Source organism: Vigna umbellata, chromosome 3, assembly GCF_029865625.1.
Source record: "Vigna umbellata cultivar VRB3 chromosome 3, Vumbellata_1.0, whole genome shotgun sequence".
NCBI classification, from domain to species: Eukaryota; Viridiplantae; Streptophyta; class Magnoliopsida; order Fabales; family Fabaceae; genus Vigna; species Vigna umbellata.
In genome coordinates, this window is record NC_142167.1 from 9856335 (window position 1) to 9884121 (window position 27787).

At 30.6% G+C, this 27787-nt stretch overlaps 1 protein-coding gene and 1 pseudogene across 1 annotated transcript; both read right to left on the reverse strand.

The window, feature by feature from the left end:
• Positions 1 to 234: 234 nt before the first annotated feature.
• Positions 235 to 5468, reverse strand: LOC148201612 (uncharacterized). Its single transcript, XM_088110917.1, has one exon. The coding sequence runs from the start codon at positions 4480 to 4482 to the stop codon at positions 2620 to 2622; it is 1863 nt and encodes a 620-aa protein (XP_087967043.1). The 5' UTR covers positions 4483 to 5468; the 3' UTR covers positions 235 to 2619.
• A 2097-nt stretch (positions 5469 to 7565) lies between these two features.
• Positions 7566 to 24998, reverse strand: LOC148201613 (mediator of RNA polymerase II transcription subunit 15a-like; annotated as a pseudogene).
• Positions 24999 to 27787: the final 2789 nt, after the last annotated feature.

Sequence of the window (27787 nt, forward strand, 5' to 3'; positions counted from 1 at the left end):
GTTCGACAAACTTTTTAAAATTTAAAGAAATATATCAACACTAGTTGGCTTTACAATTCGGGAAATCAATCATTAAAACATTGAATTATTCTAAAATAATTTTTATACCAACGCATCCACACAAGTGAACTATCTTAAAATCACGGAACCCATATAGCAAACAACCCAAAAAAAAAATCTTAATCAATATTTAAAAAATAAAACCACCCAAAAAAGGTCTCTGTAATGAAACAATGAAAAAAGTTCTCACATCCTAGAACGGTTCATTCAACCTAAATACATGAGAAAAACAAACCATAGAACACCAAAAATAACTAAATCGAAAAAAATGTAGGAAAAAACTCATGCGCACCGAACAAAAGCTTTGGAGTCGCGAAACGCAGGGCACGACGGCGGAACGACTAAGTTTTCGGTGGCCTGGGCATGTTTCGATCGGCGGTACAGCGCTGGAATGTCCTCCGGTGAAACGGTAAACGGCGCAGGTTTGAAAGTGGCGGTAGAAACACCGTCGAAGTGAAAAATCTCTTCTCCACGGTGGGCTCCTTCTCTCTCTAGGTTTTTTGAATCCCAAATCTGATTTTGAATGCCAAAATCAAACCGCCATTTTCAACTTCTATCTCAATTCATTTACACGTCATTTTGTTTTTTCTTATTATTTGACAAATGGATCACTAACAAGACGACATGTGACGGTGTCAAAAGTTTGTTACTTTGTGGGTGTGGAAGTATCATTATCCATAATGGGTTTGTTTGTAGGAACGACCAATAATGAGATGATTTTTTAGCATGGTTGGTTGGTTTATAGCAGTTTTGTGAAGGTTTAGGCCAGGACATCACGTCAGAATTAAGAGCAAAGTTGAAGAACAGTTTGAGTCAGGACCAGTTGCTGCCAAGCATTTCAATCTTTCTATTCTCTTTGTATCAAAACAATTGTTCAGTTCAGTTTATTTTCTTTACTTATTTGCTGTTTCAGTTCTGATCCCCTTTGACATGGAGGACAATGTGCAATTCTGATATAGCATGTTCTAAATCTTTTTGCTTTTTTGGTTAACTTTTTATACTTTCTCGTGCTGATTACTGTTTTTATTTTTTTCTTTTTTAATCATCGTTATCATAGTTTAAATTCCATTTGCTATTTTTAGGAAGTAAAGTAGTATAGCTGTTTTGAATTTTTATTTGCAGTTTCATAGGCTAGTTTGATAGGTTACTTGATATTCATTTGCTGTTTTTACTAACCTGTTTTTCTTAACAGCTTTAATTTTTACTAACCAGTTGTACTAACTCTTATTGCTTACGCTAATCCTATCACATCATACGCACGTTTCCCTATAGCTGCTATGAAATTACAAAAGAATTCACTCTAAGTTCACAATCCTATGCCTTTCACTGTTATGAAATTACAAATTTTTTAAATGGGTTTATATTTTTTTTTTCATCCTAAAAAAAATAATCCTGTGTTAGTCCTAACCCACAGAGCTTCTTTGGGAATATTTGGCTCTTTGAACTTTTTTAATAAAAGAATTTTTTATCCTGTGGCCTAACCCGTCGTATGACGAGAGTTTATTTGATATGATTTGAGCTTATTTGACAGGTCTATAGGTGAAGTCATAGACCATAGGACTCACCTCATCATACCTTATGCTACCATAAAACTTCAGGGCATCACGTAAAGCTGAGTTTTTCACATACCCTTTGAGCATGGTGTGGTAAAGCACGTCGAGCTTGTGTTCCACAATCTCAAAGACACGTGCAGCTTCAGTGATGCTGCTGAACTTGCAGAACAAGCTGATGAGCTTGGTCTGGAAAAAGTGCTCGTCGGAGAAATTGATTTTGATGACAAGGAGGAGGATCTGGTGAAGCTCTTTGAGGGAAGTGCAGAGTTCTAAGAGTACGACTGAAGGATGTCTGTAGACATGGGAAGGGATAAAAATTATTTGGTGTTGGTCTTTTTCTGGTGTTTGGGTTTGTGATGTTGGGAATTGGTGGGGGGCGTAGAGTGATGAATTGGGTACTCATTCTCCTTTGAGGTGTCTCACCTTGGACACAATGAAGGTACCGAAGTTCTTTGGATTCATACGTAAGAATCGAACTTATGCCTGCATGACCTCACAGACACGTTTTCTGTCTATTCTAGTTTCAATTTATCCTTTTATTTTGATAATCTAAATTATCAAGTTTATCTTAGGTAGTTATACATGTTATGTTACCAAAATAAAATTTTAATATTTACATTTTTTTGGTAATATATGTTTTCTATTCTTTTTCCCATATACTTTTGCCGAGTCAATTTTATTTAAAGTACCTTTCTTTAAGAAAATTAAAAAGAATAGACTAATCTTTTCTGCTAGATCAACTCCCATTGGTGAACAACTAGAATGGTTGAAAAAACAATTCATGTCTGCTGTGAATCTAGTTTGTAAAATGTATTGGAAACAACATAGTTAGATTTAATTAGAAAGAAGCTTTGTCTTTTTTAAGAGGGCACAACACAAGAGTTTAGTTTCAGCTACAAGGCACAAAAGAACATAAGCCACTAGCAAGTAATTGATGCATTTCATTGGAAAACAAGAACAATCCATGAAGATAGCCATTGCAGCAATTATAGAAGACTCAAGAGTCCTACAGTCTCATGAGAGGAGGAGAGGTAACAAAGCTCCTAGGAAGACTGAATATGTCATTCCCTTCAAAAGGGGATGTCCACTCTCTCAAACCACTGAAGGATGAAGTGTTCCTACTCATGCAAACATTTTGTAGCCCTGCCATGCATGAATTGCTCATTCTTTTTCCTGAAATGTTTGCTGAGATCCCTAACCTCAATCCACCTTGTTTAGAAGACAAGGAAGTGCAATCCAAAGTCCAGTCAACTCTGGTGTAGTCGAACTCTGGCATCATGCCACCAGTGTTCCAATCCACATGTGAATGTGAGCTGAATGCTCTTGCTCCAGTCTGACCAGAAAATAGTCCAAGGGAAGGTGGAACTGTAAGAGAAGGTGAAGGTGCATTTGTGCTCAACCGAATTGAAGGCCAAGGTGATGAAGTATGCATTGGCTTACAAAAAAACCCCACCCCAGATGATGAGGAATCTACATGTCCAAACACATAGGGATGGTCTTTATAATAAGCTTGGTAAAACTGGTCCATGTTCACATTAGCCACACTTCCTCTTGTGTGGTTTTGTAGAAACATCCTATTTGACCTTACATTTTCAGCTGCTGGATAATTGTTTGCATACAAACCTCGTGTCCCTGAAGGTGAGGCATTTCCCCTAGAAATAGGGTCTTGCTTACCATTTCTAAATAGTGGATGCTGCTGCATCATGACTACTGGGTCCCTATCCATTCCTTGGTGGAACATTCTCCCTTTATTCCCAAAGGAACTAAGCTGAACCTCTATTTTAACAGATGGGGATGATACTTGTGTGGAGGGTGCCATAGCATACGTAGCAGAAGGACTTGATCCTGAAACAACCCATCTTTTAACTGGCAGAGCCATTTGATGATACAGAAGATTCTTGCTTTGAGGATCTGGGAACACAGAAGCTGAACTACCTACTCTGGAATACTTGAAATCACCTTCACCCGTTTGTCTTTGCTGGGTTGAAACTGAAACAGATGGCAGCCTCTGTGATCTCATCAGGCCACTGATTTTAGCAGACTGTTCTGGCTTTAGTTGGCTTACTGAAGATTCTTGCTTCTGAGACTTTAAAGTATTTTCTGCCTTACGAAGGTCCCCTTCACAGGCAATAACTACCCTTTCAACTTCTTGCTTAGAACAATTGTACCTTGCCTCCATATCCGATACTTGCACAAGCTCCTCACTCACATCAATTTTCAAATTAGCCCTGACTCCAACATTGGAAGTAGTCTTGGTGTGAGCTTCACTTGCTTCAAACATCCATGATACTGATTCCTCTATCTTTCCATCATTTAACATTAAGGCCAACATTGCTCTATCAGAAGAGAACCCCATTGCCACCAGGAGCTGTGCAAGTGATTCTAGTTTCTTTGACATCAGATAGCCACAACATCGGTTATGCAGTTCTTGAGCTCTCCTTTCCCTCTGGCGCTGGTGTTTCCTCTCGTTCTTAAGCCGAATCTTCTCCCTTCTTTCGTTCTCAGATCCTGGAACACCCTCCTGCCCAAAGGAAGACTTTCTCACTTTCTCTTTAGGGTCTTCTGATTCACCAGAGCAGCTGCCATTGTTAGAAACCGAGTCACACTCTGACACTGTCCCTTGAAGACTACTTGGATGCTCATATGTGTCATCTATCTTTTGAAAATGATTGTTGCCATTGGTTGGAGTGAAAGTAGAAACTAATGCTGTTTCCAGGGAAGGAAATGATGCACTTGAAAATGGATTATATGCAGTAGCAGAAGTACCAGTTAGATCAGTTCCATGATTACTGGTACCATATGTAGTTGGAGTGGTGTTCCTTTGATCCTTACCAGCCTTAGATTTTGATTTCAATTTCACTGGAGACATCTATTCAGTTTTCGACGTCTTGCTCTACTCCTGCCACTTATATATAGAGAAATTAAATGTCTACTTCCTTCTACAAGTACTGAACCAAAAAAAATACATAATCTGGAAAATGGAAGAATCATTGAGAAGCAAAGTGGTTGAAGAGTTACAACTTAGAAACCCCAGAAATAAGGTTAGCATCATCAATCCTTTCTTTAGGTCCTTAATTTTTTGGTTAGAAAACAAAGCTAATCAAAACACATCAAATTAATGAAAAAGTTCAAGAGTTTGATACTAGCTTTCCCTCGACAATTTAAACAGATGAATAAGAGGTAAGCGCAGCCGAAATCATCAATGCAGAGAAAATTTGAAACCTAAAAGATAGAAAAATGAATGAATAGACCAAGATGGTTTTAAACGATGATGACACGGTTAATTTTGCAGTTAGTGTTAGAAAATGAACAGATATTAAACCATGAAAACAGTCCATAATATAGATATTCAAAAGACAAATGTTAAGGGGAATGGAGAGCATTGTTAATAAGTTTAAAGTGGAAAGCTTTTTCATTGGAATGCATAAATATGTGCTATGATTTATCAATGCACTGCCATATGATTTCTAATAACAAAGTTGTTCTTTTGATTCTTCTAGGTCAATGGTTTAGGAACCCTATTCCAGTACTCATTTCAATAGATTTTTAACAACTGCATTTCACAGCCATTCCACCCTCATTTTCTCTATCGAACTAGCCCATCAAACAAACAATGCACCATGAACAATCCCATCTTCTTGTTTCTCTACCCTCTAAAAGCATAATCATAACCATCTGAAAAAGAAAAAATAGACATGGGTTTAAGAATACCATCTTCAAAATCCAAACTTTAACCCAGTTCCATCACTCCAACACACCAAAAGATTCAGATTCACACACACCACAAGAACAAGATGGAGAAAAAACCAAGACACCCATCAACAAAATAAATTCCCAGATCACTGAGCAATCTACATTGTTCAAGCTTCAACAGATCACAGAAGCATACCTATGTTGTTGTTAGTGTGTGTTTTCCTTTTGCTTTCTGGTGTTGCTTGTCTTTCTTTCAATACATGACTTGTCATAAATAAACTGAATAGCAATATTTTATAATATCAAACTTCATCAATATTTCCACTTGTCTATTTGTCTTTGCTACACATGGCACAAATTCAAACATAACAGGGTCAAATGTGGGAGTTTCTAGGATGAACAATGAAAATGGAAATCATATGAAGAAAAGAGAAAAATAGTAAACTTGATTCGCATAAAAAACTAGAAGAAGACTCACTCAAAAATTAGTTGAAGGTCCGAGTCTAGCGAAATAAACCAAATTCATTTTTTTTTATTTGGTTTTGAATTACAAATTTAACCTACAAAAAAATGTTGTAGAAAAGGAAAAAGTCTTTGCCTATCCGTCATTCTCGTTCAGTCACTCACTTAGAATGTTACTAAAAAAAGAATTTTTAAGGAAGACCAGTTTGTTTTAATAAAAGTTCAATTGAAAAATGTAATAATAATATATTATATTAAACCTATGTGTGCATTTAGAACATTATAACAGCATATATTGATTGCGATATATACTTGGATTACATTTTAAAATTATTATAACCTTATTTCATAATGGAGATCAATTTGTTTTTGTTTTTTTTCTTTTAATTCTTTATAAAGAAGTTTTTATGTATGTTTTTTAACATAAATTTAGTTTGGTCTCATTCTTTTATTGTTTTCTTTTTATGTTTTTGTATTTACTTTTTTTATGGATTGTTTCATGTTATTATATTTTTTTATTAAATTTTAGAGTGTCACCTAATTGAGGTTTTTGAAGTTCACAATCATGTCTAATGTGAGTTTTAAGAGAAAAATAAAAATATTTGATCAATGTACAAAGTTTTATCATTCTCTCAAATATTGTTATGCGTGGTAACATTATGAAAATGTTTTCATTAAAAAGAGTTAGACAATTAAACTATTTTATGCTTTTTCAGTTTTCCAGGTACTTTGAAAATCAAAAAAATAAATTATAATTAACAACACATAATCTAATAATTATGAGTCAGATTAGCTTTAAAAAACATTTGTTTATATCATTAAAAGTTTATACTTTATTTTTAAATTTTACATTAGTTTATTGTTTAATAATTAAATAACTTTTATACAACAATTACATTATTAAATGGACTGTGATTTTTTTTAAAATTATTTCAATTCAAATACATCAAGAGCCTACAGATTAATTACATATTGTGATATATCATAAAATTGTTAACATTGACGTACTTAAAAGTGATGTATAAAAATTTTATTTTTAGTAAAAATGTGGTAGAATGTATGATGGAACTTAAAGATACTAACAGAGATTTTTGAAGAGAGTTACTAATAGATATGAATTGCAAATAATTTAATCATTTATAATTTAGTCAATAGCTTTATCGTTATATTAACATTGTATTAAGTAATAATTACCTTATTATATGAAATTAGAATAAATTTTAAAACATTTGAATATAAAGTTATTACAAATGAACATGTTCAACTTCTAAACTTCTTATAATGTATAAAAATTGATTTCAAACTAAATTAATTAGGTTTTGTTATCAATGTACTCAAACAACTTATCATCTAACATATTGTATCTGTTATGAAAATCTTATCTTACATACTCAAATATTTTCCTGAAATTGAGTATACTATTTATTGATAATTGAAGGGTTTTAAATAACCGTGATACTTACAATATTACGGAAATAAAAATAAACACTAAAAATAAAATATCAATTATCTTAAAATTAAAATCTGCTTAATCTATCATAAAATAATATTATACCTAGATAAACCGAAAATCATAATTATGTATTCCTATTTTATCTTTATTAAATCAAACTAAAAAATCCAAAACTATTAAAATAAGATTTAAACAAATTATTAGTAAAAGCCTAAATTTAAGTATATCTCAAGAGTATCATATTTGATAGAAATAACTCTTCATCGTTGAAGTACTTGAATAAAAAGATATCTCAAAGATTTTTGAGAATTTTGAAGTTGATTAATAAGAATATGTAAACTTCTTTAACTATCATGAAGACAATTCTGCCATCCTCCATATTTTGAGGTGAAGGTTCCACCACCATGAAGTTGTGCATATTCACATATTGTTTCTCTAGCACAATGATCCCATGACATTGCAATATCCTTTAGTGACAAAGGTTCACGTAGCAATTTAAGAGAAAGTTTTAACTTCAACTTGGCTTTAATTGATAAATCATCTAAACCCTTGCTGTTCAAAATGAAAAAAACAGAAGAGAAACTAAGAATTTTGAGTTTTTAAATAGAAATTTTGAACAATGCAATGTGGCATAAGAAATAGAATTATAATAAAATCAACTGCTAAAAAATATCTTGATAATATGTTAAAAAAAATAGAAATAGAAAAAAAAATAATTCAATTTTCAAACCTGGTTTCTGATGGAGTTTCATCTAGAATAACAATTGAGCAATTTGGGTAGCTTCTTGGAATGTGCAACCAAAGTGGGTTGATTATTGGCTACATGATCAATATTATAGTTAAGAAAAGGAAGTAAACAAAGCAAATTAAGGTTATGTATAAAATTAAACTTAAATCAATTTCACCTTTTTGTGAAAATCATGCATTGGGTTTAGATTAACAGTCACTGAATTGAAAAACAATTTGACAGTTAATCCTTCACCACCAACTGCAATTTGTGCTTCAGTGGTAGTTGGAAAGATTTTATTATTTTTGTCAATGACTACCTCTGTGTCTATTAGTTGCTTGTTTATCTCCTTTATTTCTTCTGAAAGAGTATGATTTTCCTACAAAAGTTATCAATGTGTTATTTTTTTACATACACACATAACCATATTAATTCTTACTATAGCATTGTATTTTCGTAATTTTTACTTTTTTAAGCACAAAAAAGTAATGAAGTGATGCAGCGAGTTAAGAAAAAAATGTAAAGGTTTATTTGGATAAAATTATCTATAAACACTCTTAGGAAAGGAAAAAATAAATAAAATAAGTTTTTCAATGAGTTAAAAACCTATTTTCAATCTAATATGTGCAATTTTTTTTCATATGACTTCTCAAAATCATTATTTTTAAGATCTGAATAGCTTAATTTTATATTTTGAAAATTTTATTTCTTTTTTTTTCATCATACATATGCAAAATGATAAAATTTCCTAAATAAGGTGAGCTCACGATTCTAATAACACAAACAATAAAATATTGGAAGTTGTAGAAAAATAATATTGATATGAATATAAAAATATGAATAACAAGACTTTTTACCAATTATGAGAATAATATTCTTCACATTAAATTACAAATCATTGATAATTTCTAAGATATTACTTTTTCTATAATAAAATAGATCATGCATAACAATTTGATAACATTAGTTTTTTAAGTGCTAATCATAATTATAATAAGTATATATCATAATAAACAAGTCGTCAGTTAGACAATAAGACAAACCAACACAAAACACAAAACACAAAACCATCTATAACAACACCATTTAAAGTAAATACAAAAATCTAGATGATGAATAAAACAACTAGAAAACATACAAAGTATATAAAAGACACATAGTCTAGACAACGTCTACTTGAAGCCATTAGATATTAAGTCACATAGATATCATAAATGAAAATTTCATTTGCTAGATTGTCCATTCTTCTTCATCAAAAGCAAGTTTTGAATTCTCATAGTGATTTTGTCACGATAGATCAACTTTTTCTAAGTTTGTATGCTTAATTTAGAGTTTTTAGATATATAAAAAGGTATTCATAAGAACTACCAACCTTGTATGCAAAAAGGCTACCAACCTTTCCTAAAGCATTAACACAAGGATACTGATTTGTCTGCAAGCTTCAACCATCTTTATCATACTTGGAATCTCAACCATATAGAAATGACTCAAGATGTTAAGTGATTCTACACAATATTAAGTGCTCTACTTGCAATAGTATTATAAAGGTTTGTTAAGTGAAAGATCACTAGATAATCTAATAAAGGATAGAGAGAATAACATTTATTGTAAAACATTCACTTTCACAAGTATGTTTCAATCTAGCAAGAAATGTTTATAGTTGATATCCTATCTTCAGACAGTTCTCCTTGTAAGTCTCTAAAAAACTTTTTGTTGTAGCTTAAAGTGACAATAATAAAATACTTAAGAAAGTCGGAAGTAGCTTATTGGTAAAAAATACTTGTTCTTTATCTTAGAAGAAGATAAAGGAATATTTAAATGAATTTATGTATTTGAATAAGGAAGAATTCCAAATTTGATCAATGAAATCATTTACAAATTGTAAAGGAATGAATGCATCTCAATTGTAAGGGAATAAGTATAAAAGTGAGTGTTGCAATGCTTCATTTATGAAGTATTGGTTGTCATTTCAAAGCTTTTGCAATAACTTTTTTGAGATGTTTTCCAATCCTTAGATGATCATTTTTTTTATTGTCTAATCATTGTTCTATTATGAAAATTTTCAAAACATTTTTAAAAGTTTTTTTTCAATCCTTGTTCTAAAAATAACATGTTATTTCAAAAACTATTGTTCTAGCATACAAATTTAGTACTAAGAAATATTACTATGAACTTTTTCAATACTCAGGTTCAAATGAAATAATGATTACATAAACTTTATACATAAGAATCGGTTGATAAAATTATGGATATTAATAAATAAAATAAATAGTGCTTAATTCTAAACTATGGATATTAATAAATCAAATAAATAATGTTTAATTCTAAACATTACCATCAATATCATTCCATAAGAGCTTACTGAAATGATAAAAATATATTTGCGTAGAAAATGATGTGGCACCCATTGTAATCATGCATTAGATAAAAAAAGTCATAAAAAAAATGTAATTAAGTATATATGTGAACATGAAGCATTTTTTTAGCAAACAATATTTTCGATAAACATACTAGAAAATAAATATAGCTCATTAGCATTTAGGAATTTTACCTGAATAATGCTTGAATTTGAGAAATGTATCTCTGAATTAGTTTCTTGCATAACATTGTCACCTATAGGAGTTGCATTAATAAAACGATTAATTTTCGTTTCTCTTGGACCAAATTTGCTACGAGTCAAATATCTTGCTTGTGAATCTGTTACAAATACTTTCTTTGAGTTTGAGTCAATTACACCAATTGGTTGACCATTTAGTGGTTCAAGTGTTGACTTGTCATCACTCAAATGGAATATCATTCCAATCTCTCCACAAGAAGCCACTAAGGCTTCTGTTGATATGGAAGTCAACTATAAATATATCATAATTATAACATTTCAGTATGTGTATAACAATCTTTATTATGAAATATATCATGTAATGAATTGTAATCTAACCACTTTAATCAAGTGTTGCATCGCAGGGCTTGAATCATCACAAATGGAACTATGATCTTGAAAATGTTCTTTCACTTTATTGCAGTTTTCAAGTAAGGCTGGGGCTAAAATTGCAGAATTGCTAATGACAGGTGTGGTTTCACCACTTGTTTGTTCTTGTATAATAACATTTCCATATCCTGGTAAATAAAAATGATAAAAGGTATTTGTTATTAACTATTGAGAAGTGGACTTTAAGTCTAAATCAACTCACAAAACTGGTTTGTAATGTGAGGTTTGCATCCATTTGTATACTTGACCTTATCTCTAGTTGATATGGTACTTCTAACATTAACCCTTGTATAAACATACGAAATGAATATATTAATTGCATAGAATCATACCTTCTTGTATAATAACATTTCCATATCCTGGTAAATAAAAATGATTAAAAATATTTGTTATTAACTGTTGAGAAGTGTACTTTAAACCTAAATCAACTCACAAAACTGGTTTGTAAAGTGAGGTTTGCATCCACTTATATAATATAAATTAGCTTTATCTCTAGTCGACGTAAGACTTCTAATATTAACCCTTATATAAACATACATAATGAATATATTAATTGCATAGAATCATACCTTCATGTGGATATGAAGTGAATAATTGGTCTGTCACTTGTTGAAAAATTGGCATTGTAAAATAGGAGTTATGTGAGCCAAATACTTGTGTTATTGGTTTCTGTATATGTGCTTCTTCTACTTTTTCTGTAGATGTCTCTCCAACTTGAAATTTTTTTGATTTGGAAGTAACAATTTTATGTTGCTCAATAACTTGTATATATTTTTCCATCTTATGAACTCTTTGCTCGAAATCCGAAGTAATTTCACTTTTGCTTGCTTTGAAGAGTGCAAAAGTAAATTCCAATGCCCGCATATGATGCTCACATTTTATCACGTCAGGTGTCTTTGGTTGTGGAGGAAGGGACTGAAACTTTAGTGCAATGGAAAACATTAGTTATTCTAAATGAAAGTTTTCAAATTAATCATAAACTTGAAAACATTGTCTACCTGCTCATATCTTTTACTCAAACCCTTGTATAGAATGTTGAGTTTTGTGAAATATTTGCATTTTACAGTTTGGATCTGCAATAACGGTGTCACTACATTATCATTTCATAACACTTCAACTTTGTTTATAACTATCAATAACAAAAACTAAATTTATAATACTTATTAAATGTTAAAAAAAAGGATAAAAAATGTCAAAAATATGAATATAAATGAACCAAAAAATTAATAATACTTATTAAATAGATTTCATTTTTCAATGATCTCCCTCGTATTCTTACTTTTTTAATTCATTTTTCCAAGCTTCACTGACATATTGGTTTAATCTTCACTCTTTTTTAACTTTAACCTTACTTATCTTATTTAATGCAAGTAAAAAGATCCAAATAAAAAGAAATTCGCCTCACCTTACCTCCTTCAACAATTCCAAAAATCAATGGACTTTCTTTCAGAATCAAAGTAAAGCTTCAAATGTTCACAAGAAAATTTTCATTTTTTTTACAACGAGATTTGAAGAAAATGATATAAAAAAGAATAATTTTTAAAATCAAATGGGTGAGTTGCATTGGAAAAAGATAGCATTGTTTAAGAAATGAAAAATTAAGTTGGTGTCTTTTATGTAAGGGGTCTGACATAATAAAAGAGATGGAAATTCTAAAAGAAAATACTCAATTAAAGAGATGATAAATACAAACTAACAAGTGAGGCAAACAAAATACAATGAGGGAGAATATGAAAGAATGAGCCTAAAATATGCAAAAACATCTCATAAGGGAAAGACAAACATTACAAACACCATATGCAATGATATATATTATTTGTTATAATAAAAAATAATATTATTTGTTATAATAAAAAATAATATTATTTGTTATAATAAAAAAGAATGAGATTGTTAAACTCAATTAGTATAATCATTAAATCACATGATAAAAAGGATATTATCTTAATATTCTATCAAAGACAATATAGTCTTTGTAAACAAAGAAAGTCTAAATGACCCAAGATTTTGATCATAACATATAGTTTAGTTTTGATAAACTATTATCTTTGTTTTAAGTTTGTCCATAAGAAAAATTACAGGATCATCATGTGATAAGAAACTTAGACTTTGTCACCCTCCCTCCTATAACTTTTAAATGAAACTTTATTATAAGATGCAAAAATTTGAGAGATATACAAAGAATTGATATCACTCTCTATCCAAAACCTTAAGGTAATGAGTCTTCACATTAGACACACTTACCTAGAACTCTTTGCCAATAAGACTTTTGATACCTGAGTTCAATCATATAAGTAATTGACACTACTCTCTATCAAAAACCTTAAAGTAATGAACTAACGGGTTTTCACCTTTATATAGTAGTTTATTTCTTATTTTTATTCAATGTGAGACTTAGGTTTACATTTAAAATTCTAATAAAATCTACATGTAAGTCTAGATGATTTTATTTAAGATGTTTATAAATAAGTCTCATTATACAAAACCTTCTAAAATAAAATATCAGGCATAGGATGTGTTACATCTTCAAATGATTTAGTGTTAGATTATAAAAAGTCTAATGGACATAACACAAGAAAAATACACCATATTTTTCGTAATAGGAAGTTATTACAGGAAATAAGTGCTCATAGTCTATATTCTCTATAACACTTTTTATTTATTTATTTATGATATTTTCTTATTTATATTAATTTTTCTTAAGTATGACTCCTTTTATAATATAATATTAAGCTTCATACTCTAATTCATGTTCTAATTTAAATTTAGAAATTTATTTTTAAATTATAATTTTTATTATCTTATTAATCTTTTTAATAAAGCCTCCTAAATTTTTTTGAACTTATTCTTGTGTATCCGTATAAGAAAATTACAAAATAACAATTATTTTTAAAAACAAAAAATAATTAATCATTATAACTAATTTAAATATCAATTTAGAAACTAAAGATATTAATATCTAAAATAATATATATTATGAATAAAAAATTATAATTTAATTTATAAATTATAATTTAAATTAATCTCTAATATTAACTACCAATATTTTGTTCTAACTATGAAATATTAGTATCTAAATTAATATTTAATTTATTCTTAAAAAACGTAATTGTTAGATAAAATGTATTGCATCTATTATATTCAAAAACTAGTAGTGTTCCTTCTTTAGTAGTATGTCAAAATGAGTTTTAACCTACAACCCAGTCACCACGGTTTCAACCGGGTTAGGTTTGAAAAAATATGTATTTTTTTATGTAGGTTAGTTTTTCACTTAGTTCATCCAGGTTGAACCCGTGGTGAGCCGGGTTGGCTCACCAATCCACCTAATTTAATTTAATTATTTATTATTTTTTTAAATATTATTAGTTAGCATTTTTTTATTATATTATAAATGAGATAAAAGAAAATGTTTCAAGAGAAAAAAATATTATAGATTTATCTATTCAAGACTCTAATATTATAAATGGACAAGTGTACAAAAATTATCAATATTAAAAACTCATTTGTTCACCTTTTGTGCTTATTTTTGGATTACGCTTATTGTATGTTTTTTTTATTATTTTGAATTGTTACAGTGAAATTTATATAGATTTGAATTAAAAAAAAATTATAATTTTTTATTTTAAAAAAAAAACTAATAATTAAGTGAGTCAGTGAACCAATCCATTTAATCCACCATTCCGTGGTGGATCAGACCGGATTTAAATTTTTTTAGCTTGCTAATAAATGAATCGGGTTAGGTTGACTCACTAAGTGACCAACCCGTGATGAATCGAACCGGGTCGAACCAAATTACCCCTTTAGCATGCTTATATTCAATACTAACCTCATATATTTTTGAATTAATAGACAATAGCTAACATATAAAAATTATGAAAGCAAAGTATAATGTTTAATGTTACCTTCTGATAAATTTGTTCCTGCCATTCTGCACTTACTTCTTTTTCTCCTCCTAAAAACATAAAATTAAAACATATATTTAGTCAATTGTAAATATATAAAAAAAACTTGTAAAAATAACTTACGCGCTTACTTCTGTATATGTAATTATAATAAGTATAATGATTAATTAAATAAGCATATGTTCTCTTTTATATACGAAGATTGAAACTTATACTAGTCAAATTTAGTCCCTTTGGTTCAAAAGTAGAGGAAAAAACATATATTATTTAGTTAAAAGACAAGAATTATTACAAACTGATAGACTAACAATTCAATATTAATGACCCGAAAAGAAGAATGTAACAATTTGATTGGTATAAACTTAAAAAATGATCAGTCTTCTAACAAAATTCCAAAAATTTCAATTAATTAGGTTCTAATAACTAATTTATTTAGAAAAATATCAAATTATGTAACCAATACGAAGTTAAAGAAATATTTTCTTTCTTAATTTCTATTAGCCTAGAAGATCCAAAGCCATTATTGCAAGTCAAGTGGAAGCAACATTTAAAATTGAAAACAAGGGTTAGTTATGTTTTGATAACCCTTTAGTCTCTACAACACCTTCTCATCACCTCAAAATATCTTTTTTATATCCCTTATATGAATATAATTTATTTTCCTTAAAATGAATGTTTATATGTCAAAAAAGTTATTTTAAAATTTGAAGGATGGAAATGATTTTTTTTTATAATGACTAACAATAAAATTCACTTATTCTATACTAAAATAGTGATTTCAAATTAAAAAAAATACCTTTTTAAAAGTTAATATTTTATAGATTAAAACTAAAAATGCATGAGAAAAATATGATTAGAAATCATTGCCGTTTTAAGAGAAATAGAGTGAAATAATAATAGATTTATAAGTACTCTATTCAATAAAATAATTAAAGATTAGTGATGATAATATAATTCTAACAAAGAGGTGGTGTTAAATTTTAAGAATAATAAAAATACATGATCCATTATTTTACTTGGATGTTTATAAATAAATTTTAGGAAATTTTTAAAGAGAATAGGTAGTTGTAAAAAATAAAAATTAGTAATGGAAAATAGTTAAAGGTAAGTAATGCATCTTTTATAACAATTGTTCTGGTGGGTTTGAAGGTCTCCCGCTAAAACACTCTTGGTTGTACAGAAGACTAGATGGGTGTTGAAGACCGGACGAACAGATGTTTCTTGCTCTCCCTCCCCCTTCTCCAAGCCGGGCGGACGGACACCTGTCAAAGGCACTTCGACGCTCAAGTCAGTAAAATGACCGAACACTTGGCACCAAAAATAATGCGTGTAGTGTGTATAATGAGCTGCGTGGTCCAGAAATCATACCTAAGACTCTTATTTATATTGGTTGTAATGAACTTTTACCTTTTTTCGGCCTAATGAAGGCTCAATCACGCATTAATCTTCATTAAGGACTTAATGAGTCATTACCAGTTGGCACGACCTAGGTGGACGACCTGGGAGGACCGTATGGGAGGACGACCAAGTGTGAGGTCCGTACGACCAAGAATGAGAACCGTACGGTACACAAGCCCCCAAGCTCGAGCATGATGTTATTATACGAAGGGGTTTTGTTCATGACCTTCCTGATAGGGATATGTTCTTCGGTGGTTTTTGTGTATGTCCTCCCTATTCGTTGATCACGAGGGATGGTTGGAAAAACGAGTCTTGCCTTTGTCGGATGAGTTGGATACACTTCTGATCCTTCGACAAGGCTGGCTGGGATTTTTTGGTGACGATCTACGGTCGCCGACCTTCGGTGAGGCCGGCCGGGATTCCTTTGGTGAAGATCCACAGTCGCCGACCTTCGGTGAGGCCGATCGGAATTCCATTGGTGAAGTTTCACAGTCGTTGACCTTCGATGAGGTCGACCGGGATTCCTTTGGTGAAGATCCACAACCGCCGACCTTTGGTGAGGTCGACCAGTATTCCTTTGGTTAAGATCCATAGTCGTCGTCGTTCGGTGAGGCCGACCAGGATTCCATTGGTGAAGATCCACAGTCGTCGATCTTCGGTGAGGCCGATCGGGATTCCATTGATGAAGATCCACAGTCGCCGACCTTCGGTGAGGCCAACCGGGATTCCTTTGGTGACTAAGTACCTGTGAGGACAGATGGCTGAAAGGTTGAGGTCGGATGGCGGGATGGCTGATGCCAAATTTGGCTAAGTCCCTAAGGCCGGATGGCTGGATGGTTGAACACGTACCTTGGAGGCCAAATGCTGAAGGCCAAATTTGGCTTAGACGTCGAGGTCAAATGGCCGAGTAGTTGAGGTCGGATGGCTGGATGTTGGATGCCAATTTTGGCTAAGTACTTAAGGCCAAATGATTGAGGTCGAAAATGTACCTTGGCGGTTGAACGGCCGAATTGTTGAGCCCAAATTTGGTTGAGGTTGAGACCGGATGGCCCAATTTGGCTAAGTTTGTGAGGCCGGATGACCGAATGGATGATGCCAAATTTGGCTAAGTCTGTGAGGCCGGATGACCAGATGCTGGATGCCAAATTTGGCTAAGTTTGTGAGGCCAGATGGCCAGACGCTGGATGTCAAATTTGGCTAAGTTTGTGAGGTCGGATGGCCAAACACTGGATGCCAAATTTGGATACGTTTTTTTGGCCGGATGACCGAGCAGTTGAGACCGGATGACCAGACACTCGATGCCAAATTTGGCTAAGTCTGTGAGGCCGGATGTCCGAGCAGTTGAGGCCGGATGACCAGACGCTTGATGCCAAATTTGGCTAAGTTTGTGAGGCCAGATGGCCGGATGGATGATGCCAAATTTGGCTAAGTCTGTGAGGCTGGATGGCCAGACGCTGGATGCCAAATTTGGCTAAGTTTGTGAGGCAGGATGGGCGAGAAGTTGAGGCCGGATGGTCAGACGCTGGATGCCAAATTTGGCTAAGTCTATGAGGCCGGATGGTCAGACGCTGGATGCCAAATTTGGCTAAGTCTGTGAGGCTGGATGGCCAGACGCTGGATGCCAAGTTTGGCTAAGTCTTAAAGGTTGACATCCTTTAAAGCACCACTCACTCGTTCCTTGTGGCTACAATGGGAATACCTGTTCGGGCCCCACAATGGACGCCAAAATGTTCCGGTGGGGTTTGGAGGTCCCCCGCTAAAACATTCTTGGTTGTACTGAAGACTGGATGTGCGTTGAAGACCGGATGGACGGACGTTGCTTGCACTCCCTCCCCCTTCTCCAAGCCGGGCGGACGGGCACTTCTCAAAGGCACTCCGACGCTCAAGTCAGTAAAATGACTGAACGATTGACACTGCAAATAATGCATGTAGTGTGTATAATGAGCAACGTGGTCCAGAAAAGGATGTATAAGGGATGTATGTAGAAAGGAACCTAATAGAAAGATTGACAATAATTTTAAAATGTAGGGAGATGAATTTATCTTTTATCTATATGGATTCTTGAAGGGAGAACATAAAATATGACAAAACTAGCTAGACATAAGGAAGAAACCTATCATTTGTAGAAAATGTAACATGTATAAAGTTTATCTTAAGTTTTCTAATCTTCTTTCTTCTATCATTTTTCAAAATGTTTTATCTAGCGGTGAAAGAAACTAAGATGTACAACGAGGATTTCTCTATGGATCAAGTAGTGAGGGAAGAAAATTTGCGTAGGTTAAGTGGAAAACAATTTGTAAGTCAAAACACAATAAAAGTTTAGGTAGGGTAAAAGATATAAAATGCTTTAATGAAGCACTATAGACAAAGTGAAGATGGTGACTAGCAATAAAGAAAAAAAGTTATGAAACAATACTAAAGAAATCTTATGGAAATGATAATGTTAAAATAAGACTCAAAATGCTCGAGGGATCTAACAAATATATGCAAAAAAAAGAGAACAAAAGAAATTGAATTGATTAAAGTGTAGCATACAAAATATGTTCTAGAATAATTATTAAGTTGGGAGAAAATAGGTGGAACAGAGAGATCTTACCCAAAAGAACTCTAAAGTGTATAACATCTCAAACTTTAAAGAAGATAAAATATGGAACGTGGGCAAATGGAACCATGACACTTAGAAATGAAATGTGAAATGGAGAAGGGACTGATTAAGTAGGAAAGAAATCAAGAAACACTAATGCCTCATAATTCACTAAACAAGTTTGGAGAAGATAGTTGGATTTGGAAAGGAAACTATATTATGATAACATGGGAGGGGAGAATTGTGCCTTTTATTAGGAATTCAAGTATGAGCTTAAGTCTCAATTGAGTAGAAATGAGTAAGTTAAACAATATATAAAAAAGAAAATTCCTAAATTCATTATCTTAAAATTTTAGGTTAAAGATGATATCAAATCTCTTGCATATGTTTTATAAAATCTTACTAAAATTAGACTATATAATAAGACTTTGTAATGTCTCATGTCTTTTTTGTTTTTTAAATATTCATAGAATGAATAGGTGTGTTAGGGGTGTGTGTTACTCATATTTTTATATAAATTCAATTGTAACTTTTATAGTCATCATTGTTAATAAAGATTTTACAATTACTTAAAAAGGGAATTGAAAGGTCCATGTTCCTCAAAAAATTCTTGTATTTCTAGGTGGATCATTTTGACTAGATTCTCACCTCGAGTTAATTTAGTAACAGAGAATTATTATCTCATGTACATGTATTATCTACATTTGAAAGAAAAGTCAAACTTTTAGTACAAATATCTAGTAAAATTAATTCATTTAAATTTTTTAATTTTTTTTAAAGGATGAAAATCAATTCTAAAATATAAACTAAACAAATAATTAGTTCATCTCACCAAATTCAGCACTCAAGCCAGAAACTTGTGAGGGCAAAAGATTACACTCCTCACTTTGAAATGGTGACATGGTTCCTTTCATCTTTGTTGATATTCTTGTGATGTACTCAACCTACAAATATATGAAACGAGTAAAATATTGTTTATTTTAACATTAAGTGTAAAATATTGTTTATTTTAACATTAAGTGTTTGTAATAATATGATTTTTATATATGAGATAGAAAAAACATGTAATTTCAAAAATAAAAATGGACAAACAAAATAAGTACAATAAAACGAGACATGTAAACTAAATTAAGGTACCTCGTCTTTGGCCGTATCAAATACCTCTTCTTCAAATCTTTCTGCAGACTTCAAAAGATTAGCTTCATTTTGTGTCCAAGATGAGAGAGGATCTCGTTTGAGAAAATGTTCAACACTGAAAAATCAATATTTCATGCAACTAGATTCAAGTGAATTTTACATAAATTAAACTATAAAATAAAAATCAAGCTACTTAATAAACTATTTAATCTAACAATGGACCCAAGCCGACTTGTGTCGACTTATGCCTCTAATGTTAAAAATGTGAAAACCTCTAAAAAACAGTCACAAGTATTGGATGCACTTAAAGTGTCAATATGAGATGTTAACTCCAATGTAAGGATTGATATTGACAATGTTTTTTCAGCTATATGAAGAGCAAAACAAATGGAGAATGAGAATTTCATTATCCTTCATCTTTTCCATCCTTATTAAAGAAACAATGCTTTGAAGTAATAATTTAGAGTTGTAATATACCTCCCATTTTCTATCTTTATAACTTTTCTTCTTATTGTATTTTCTTTCATATTTTTTTTTGTTTCCTATAAGTATTCTTTGAAATTAATTTCTTTTTTCATCCAATACATGATTTATTTATAAGATTAAGGATTTTCTATTAAGTATATTATTGGATCAATAACAAATAAGCAAAGTCTTATGTCTTTAAAAGGATTACTAAGAGTATGTCACAAAGTTAAGGTCTTCGTCAACACCACATTTCTTTATTTTGTATTTCTTTATAGTATCTTCTTTGTAATTTATAGTATTTAATAAGTAAAGAAAAACATCTTCGAGATCCAAATAGAAGTCTGATTGAAAAACATCATGTTTGGTCAAGAAATGTGCATTCAGAGGCATGAGAATTATGATAAAAGGGAAGAAAAGAAAGCATGAGCATGACATGAGCCACACGTATGATTATCAGCCAAAGAAGTTATGATTACAAAAAAAATTCAAATTTTCTCTCTTATATTCTCTTTAGCAGTTTTGGCCAACACTTAAAGCCTTCTACATTCTACATACATATGTCATGTTAGATAAATTAAAATGTCATTTAGTGATAATTTGTATATGGTCTTAAATAGTCAACACTTCTTTTTGTAGTTAACTTTGACATATTTAGAATGAATTGAAGGTTTATTAAGTTCTTTGAAAGAGGGTAGGTTCTCTTATTGATTAAACTTTGTCTTGTATCATTGAATCAAGTGGAAACTCATTCATCACTTATCTTGGGTTATCATTCAAGTGGTGTGACAACCTTTCATCATCACCTAATTTCAAATTTTCCATTTTCTCTTTGATTCCTTCTTACTTTTCCAAGTTTATATGTCGATTTAATCTTAATATTTGTGTAGTCTATATCTTACTTACATATTCATGTTCTTATCTTGGATGCAAACCTTCACACTCATAATTGAATTGAATTAAATTTGTGTTTAGTGGCAAACATCCTTAAATGCATCTACATTTTAAATCTAAACTTAAAAGCAACCATTATAACAAATACTTAACAAGTTAAAACATAACTATACACTTGTCATATTCCTTAATGTAATTATTTTTTATTTTTTAAATACTAATATAATGATTTAAGTTTAGTGTACAACAAGGAGTATTGTAAAAATAATTTAGGATTAATTGACATGTGTTAAAGATTATCCTAAAATTGTGAATTTTTTCAAGTTCACTTAAGACAAGAATGTCACAAACAATAAACTCTACAAATGAACTAGAGAACAATAATAAAGAGTAAGAAGGAAAGAATAACATGACATGAAAAAATGGATGAGGTTTGACTAGATTATTACTCAAGTCTATTATATCTCCATAAAAATTCACAGTGAAACAAGTTCTTCTTTCTTAGTAAGCCATAAAAAGAACTTTAAAAATTACAGCAACAACTTTTCTCTCTTAAATGGATGCTCATTCAAACATAATACCAATCAACATTCTTTTAACCCGAGGTACTTATATATACATAGCATTTATAACAAACTCCAAGAATCATGCCAAATATTACATCAATATAATACATGACATGTGGTTTTCACAAGTACTACAAAAATAGTCAATCTATTAGATCATATAAACAATTTTGGTTCTCACAAGATAATCTACATCAAATGGTTTTCTTGGACACATGCCTTAAACAATCTTCACAAAAAAATCCATAAGAGTAGAAATTGTGCCACTTTATACAAATTTACTAAGTCAAACTCTACAAATCTCCACCTTTGTTCAACACAAATATTTTAACCATAACTCAAAAAAATACCACTAAGTCCATTACAAGATTAATCACCAATCAATTGGATTAAAGTTAAACAATGAAAGAACTTATTGATAGAACTTTTGTAATTATGTAAGGGGGTTTATAATATGTTGAGATCTTCATCACCATAATAGACTTCCAATCAACATATTCTTTTACAAAATGTAACTCGATGATAATGTTTGGTTTTATTATGATAGACTTACTTCTTCAATAAACGATGCCAACTTGGTCTATCACTCTCTTTACTCTTCTACTATTCTCCTTAACCATAAAGCTTCTTTCACAACTTTTGACAATACATTATACTTAGTCTTAGCTGTTAATGTACTCACTATATATACATTGCATTAATAGAAAACTCCATGAATAATGCCAAATATTACTTCAATATAATACATGACATTCAATTCACACCTAAACTAAGTACTGAAAACATAATCAATCTACTAAATGATAAACACTTTTGGTTCTCACAAGGAAGTCTATATCAAATGGTTTTCTTGGACACATGTCTCAAACAATCTTCACAAAAAAAATCATAGGAGTATAAATTGTGCAATGTTATAAATATTTACTAAGTCAAACTCTACAAATCTCCACCTTTGTTCAACATAAATATTTTAGCCATAATTGTCCATTACAAGCTTAATCACCAATCAATTGAATTAAAGTTAAACAATAAAAGAACTTATTGGGTAGAAATTTTGTAATTATATAATAGGCTTTACAATATGTTGAGACTTTCATCATCATAATAGACTCTCAAACAATATATTATTTTAGAAAATGTAACTCGATATTAATGTGCTTAATTTTTTTATGATTCAATAATTGTATGACATTGTTATTAATATAGTGGATGATGCCAACATGGTCTATTACTCTCTTACCTCTTTTACTATTCTCCTCAATCGTAAAGCTTCCTTCATAACTTTTAACAAGGAATTATACTTACTCTTAGTTGTTAATGTAGGCACTACATTCTACAAGTTGAATTTCTAAATAATAATAGTATCATACATTTTAAACACATTAGTTGATTTTTCGATGTCAAAACATTGAACATAGTTCAAATCTTTATATCTTTCTATAAGAGCGTCTTTGACCTTCGTTCTAACTCCCCTATAAATTAGAACTCTACTATGTAGTCCATTCAAGTATCTTAGGATCCATTTAAGAGTTTTTCAATGAACTTGACTAGGATTTGACATGAACTTGCTAAGAATACTCACAACACATGGTACGTTTAGGCAACTAAAAACCATTGCATACATAACAAAATCAATAATGTTTGCATTTGGAATTGTATTCATACAATTTAGGTCCTCAACCATCCAAGGAGATTGTTAATTACATTGGTTATAATGTTGATTCAAAGGTGTGAAAACATAGTCCAAGTTTGTTATGCCAAAGCTTTTAAGGCATGCTTCTTATGATAAGTATAAAAGTTTCTAGTCCTTCAGCTAACAATCTCAGTCCTCACAATCTTCTTAGAAACTCTAATATCCTTCATATTGAATTCAATTTTGACTTTTTCAACTTTACACTTACTATTGCTTGTTATTATAATGTCAGAAACATAAAACGATAGTACTACGAAACAATATTTTTGCTAGGAATTAAAAGTGAACATAATTATTGTATTTACATCTCATGAAACCAATACTAGTATAATGAAATAATCAAATTCTATGTTATTATATGCAAGTCTCTATATGACAATTTAATGCATGGTATTCAATATAATGGATTTTCCAATATACTAGAAAGACTAACTAAATTTTTTAGGCATGAGACATAAACTATGTGTTTGTACACTTGGTAGTGATATGGTTACATGGAATTAACTAAGCAAATTATTGTAGCTAGATATCATCAATGAAATTAAAGTTTTTAGCACTAGAAATATAATGAAATTAAGTAGTTGAAAAGCTTTTTAATGAATATTTCTTTGGGAATGAAACCATTAAGTTTGTCTTCTCTCTTTCAATTTTTTGTTCTTGAGTTTTTTATTTCTCCCTTTTTTAGCCTCAACTTTGTTTGAAAGGTTCTTGTTATATCCTCAAGAACTTGTGAGCCACCTTGAAAAAGTTCTTAAGAATAATGTACTATGCAAAATATCACGTAAAGTTTCTATTTTACATTTTCAATATCTATGACTATTTATCATATAAATCTTTATTTAAACAATATATTTGTTTGACATAGAAAAAATTATAGTACATTTTAAGAATGACAATTGTAACATTAAATGTGTTCTACTAAGTATATATCATGCATATAATTGTCTAACATTATGAATAATTTCTCATTTTCCTAATGAACCACGTGGAGTTTTAGGAGTAAAATACCAAAGTTGTATATAGTATTATATGTTTAAATATTATAGTAAAAGAAATTATGATTGATTTTATTGATAAGGATAAAGGCATATTTTTTACATGTATATAAGGGTTGTTGTACTCCTTAATCTGATGTCTATCTAGTTTACCAAAGAAAAGAAAAAACAATGAAAAAAACAATTAGGTTCCAAAGAAAGCTAAATTTCATAATACAAAGACAATGCTTATACAACAATCTAGGCAAAAAGAGCTTCAATATATCAAACTATTTAACGAATGTCATTATATATCATCAACAATTAGTAATATTTTGTAAATAAATTCTTACATTTTCTTTACCATCATGTTACGACTGTCTCTAGATCTCCATCCATTGGCCTCAAGAGTGGTTGCATTTGAAATAATTCTCCTTTTGTTTGTGTCCATTTTGCATGTGAAAATACCTAATACTTATATGAACAGTTCATAAAAAAAATGTAAGGTATATATAGTTATACTGACATATGAAGAATAAAGAAGAAACTATAATATGACATTTTTTTCACCTCAAAATCTAGCAAAAAGTTTCCCTCTTTTTTCTATTTATAAAGTAGTAGTCAATGTTACAATTACTATACTTAAACCACAAAATTGTGCTTCAATTGAACATGAATCCAACAAATTTTATAAGCTATGTTTAATTTCTTGAAAAGAGAGAAGTGAGTGTTCATCGTGAAAACATGCACACACTAACTAAAAATTTGATTTAGATCTTTAATTCTTTTTTATAACTTATGTCGACTTATTCTACGTACGCAAATTAGAATGTAAACCCTAGAAATCTTAAAACTTGAAAAATACTAAAACCTTTAGCTTATTCTCAATCACCTTAAACATACTAGTTTTCCCCAAATTAAGCACAAAAGAACAAAGAATAAAAGAAATTTCATGAAAAAATTCACTACAAACATAAACCCATAAATCACTCGCAAAAGAAAAAAGAAAAAGGGGAAAGTGCATGCTTGAAAAAAGGAAACACAAAAATGTTGATACCTATGTTTTACTTCACCAACCAAGAAAGGTGTGTCTAAGGTATATTAGCTTTGTAAAATGTAGAGAGGTCTTTATATTGTGTGTAAAGATGGCACAACCATTTATACGCGTTCTGCAATGTTATTTAAATAGAGACGTTATTTTGTAGACTTAATGAATAAGTTTGAGCATAAATGTGTAACGTCTCAAGTAAAATTAAAGTTAAAATTATATAATTAAACAAAGGTTCTTGTCTTTTGTTATTAAAAAAAATATTTATTATGTTAATTAAACTAGCATTTAAGATTAGATTAAATGAATATATCATAATAAAAAAAATTAATGAATTAGCCAAGTATTTGGTTCAAATAAACCTCAAGATCGAATCATAATAGTAAAAATAAGAACCAGAAGAGATAAAAGAAAATGTTGAAAAATTAATAAAAATCGACAATAATCGGCCAATAAATTTTTAACAAAAATGCCATTATGATTTTTAACTTCTTTAAAAAATTAAATAAAATGTAAATGAATAAAATTAAAACTGACCTATTAAGTAGTGACATATGTCAATTTAGGAAAAATCTAGCTATTTAATATATTCTATATTGTTTCATTAGTTTTATTGTGTTTAAATAATATTATATTATTAATTATCAAAACTCTATTACGGTATGATGTGAAATAGATGATGACAAAAGTATTTGTGTACGTGAGTGTTTGTGAATAAAATCTATTCTAGTTGGTATTTCAAATATTTATTATATATGGGTAATGAATATTTTAATTTCGGTTTATAAATGAGTTTGATTTGAATATTATATTATTGTAATGTGAGTATCCATTATTAAAAAGAAAATAAAACAAAAGTTAATTTTATTAAATTAAATTTTAAATTAAATTTTATTTATATTATATTTTATACTTTTTTTTAATTTTATTTTAAAAATTTATAAAATACGTCTTTTAAATTTTCACATATATTCACTAGTTTTAAATGTAGATATTTTTTAACCCAATACCAACAAGTTAATAAATGAATTATTTTATTATAAATAAGATAACGGATAGGCATCTTATAATAAATCTATAGTAGTTACTACATATGAAAGTAAAATTATTACTAATATTCACTGTATGTGTAATAATTCATTTATTATATAATTGTTGTCTGTCAGAACCAGAAAAATCAAAAGTCAGGAACCAGTAAAATCCAAGCACGTGTCGTTAGTTGAATTCACGTGTCAAGAGGGGAGCTTGACACTCAGATGACGAACGCCAGGTGTCAAGCAAAGGAGAACCGGAAATCAGTTAGTGGAAAACATGTGTCGACTGAAGAGGGGACGTTCGTTCTCGACTGTGGAGCAAAACTTTGATTTTCAGAAAAACACTCCACTCTCCTCTGCATGCACTCTCTTTCCAAAATCTGATCTTCCATCTTCCTCCTCCTTCTCTCTAGAAACCCTATCTTCTCTCTAAGAAAACTCACCCTTCCTCTTCTCCGATCATCATTCAGGCACCGTAGGAGCATTTCCGGCGTCCCAAGCTTCTACTTAAACCGAACAGTTCTGGATTCTGAAACTGGTAAGTTTCTCGTCTTTAGCTGTTCGTCCGTATGAACATGCAAGCCTACCTCTGGTTGCATGAAGTCACCTTATCTGAACCAATCTTGGTTTTCTGTAAATTGTTTTAGTTTGAAGAGTTTGGTTGAGCGTTGAGGGTAGAAGAAATCTTATTTCTGCAAACTGAGTTTTAGTCCGAAGAACGTACGTTCACACTAGAGGTAAGGGGAGCTTATTCAATTTAATTCTTATGTTTTTGACTATACTGCATGAACGTTCGTGAGTTGTATGAAGCATGATTATGTGATGATTGATTATTTGATATGTGAAAATAACTGAGTTGATGTATGAGTATGTGAAATGGACTATAGTAGTAAGTATGAAATTATGAAGTATTATGCTGAGGAATGAATTTGAATATATGTGAATACTGAATAATAAAACCCCTACGATATTGAACGTTCCTTATTGAACGGTCTTTGACCGTTCGGTGTTTCTTATGAACTCTTGTGAGAGCGAATTCTTTCATTTGGAAAGAGTTCTTGTTGAGGACAAACGTTCTCTTGTAATATGGCTACGTTTGAGCGTTCGGCCAAGCGTAGATGTCCTGAGTGTTATGTGAGTAATTGAGAATTTTGTAAA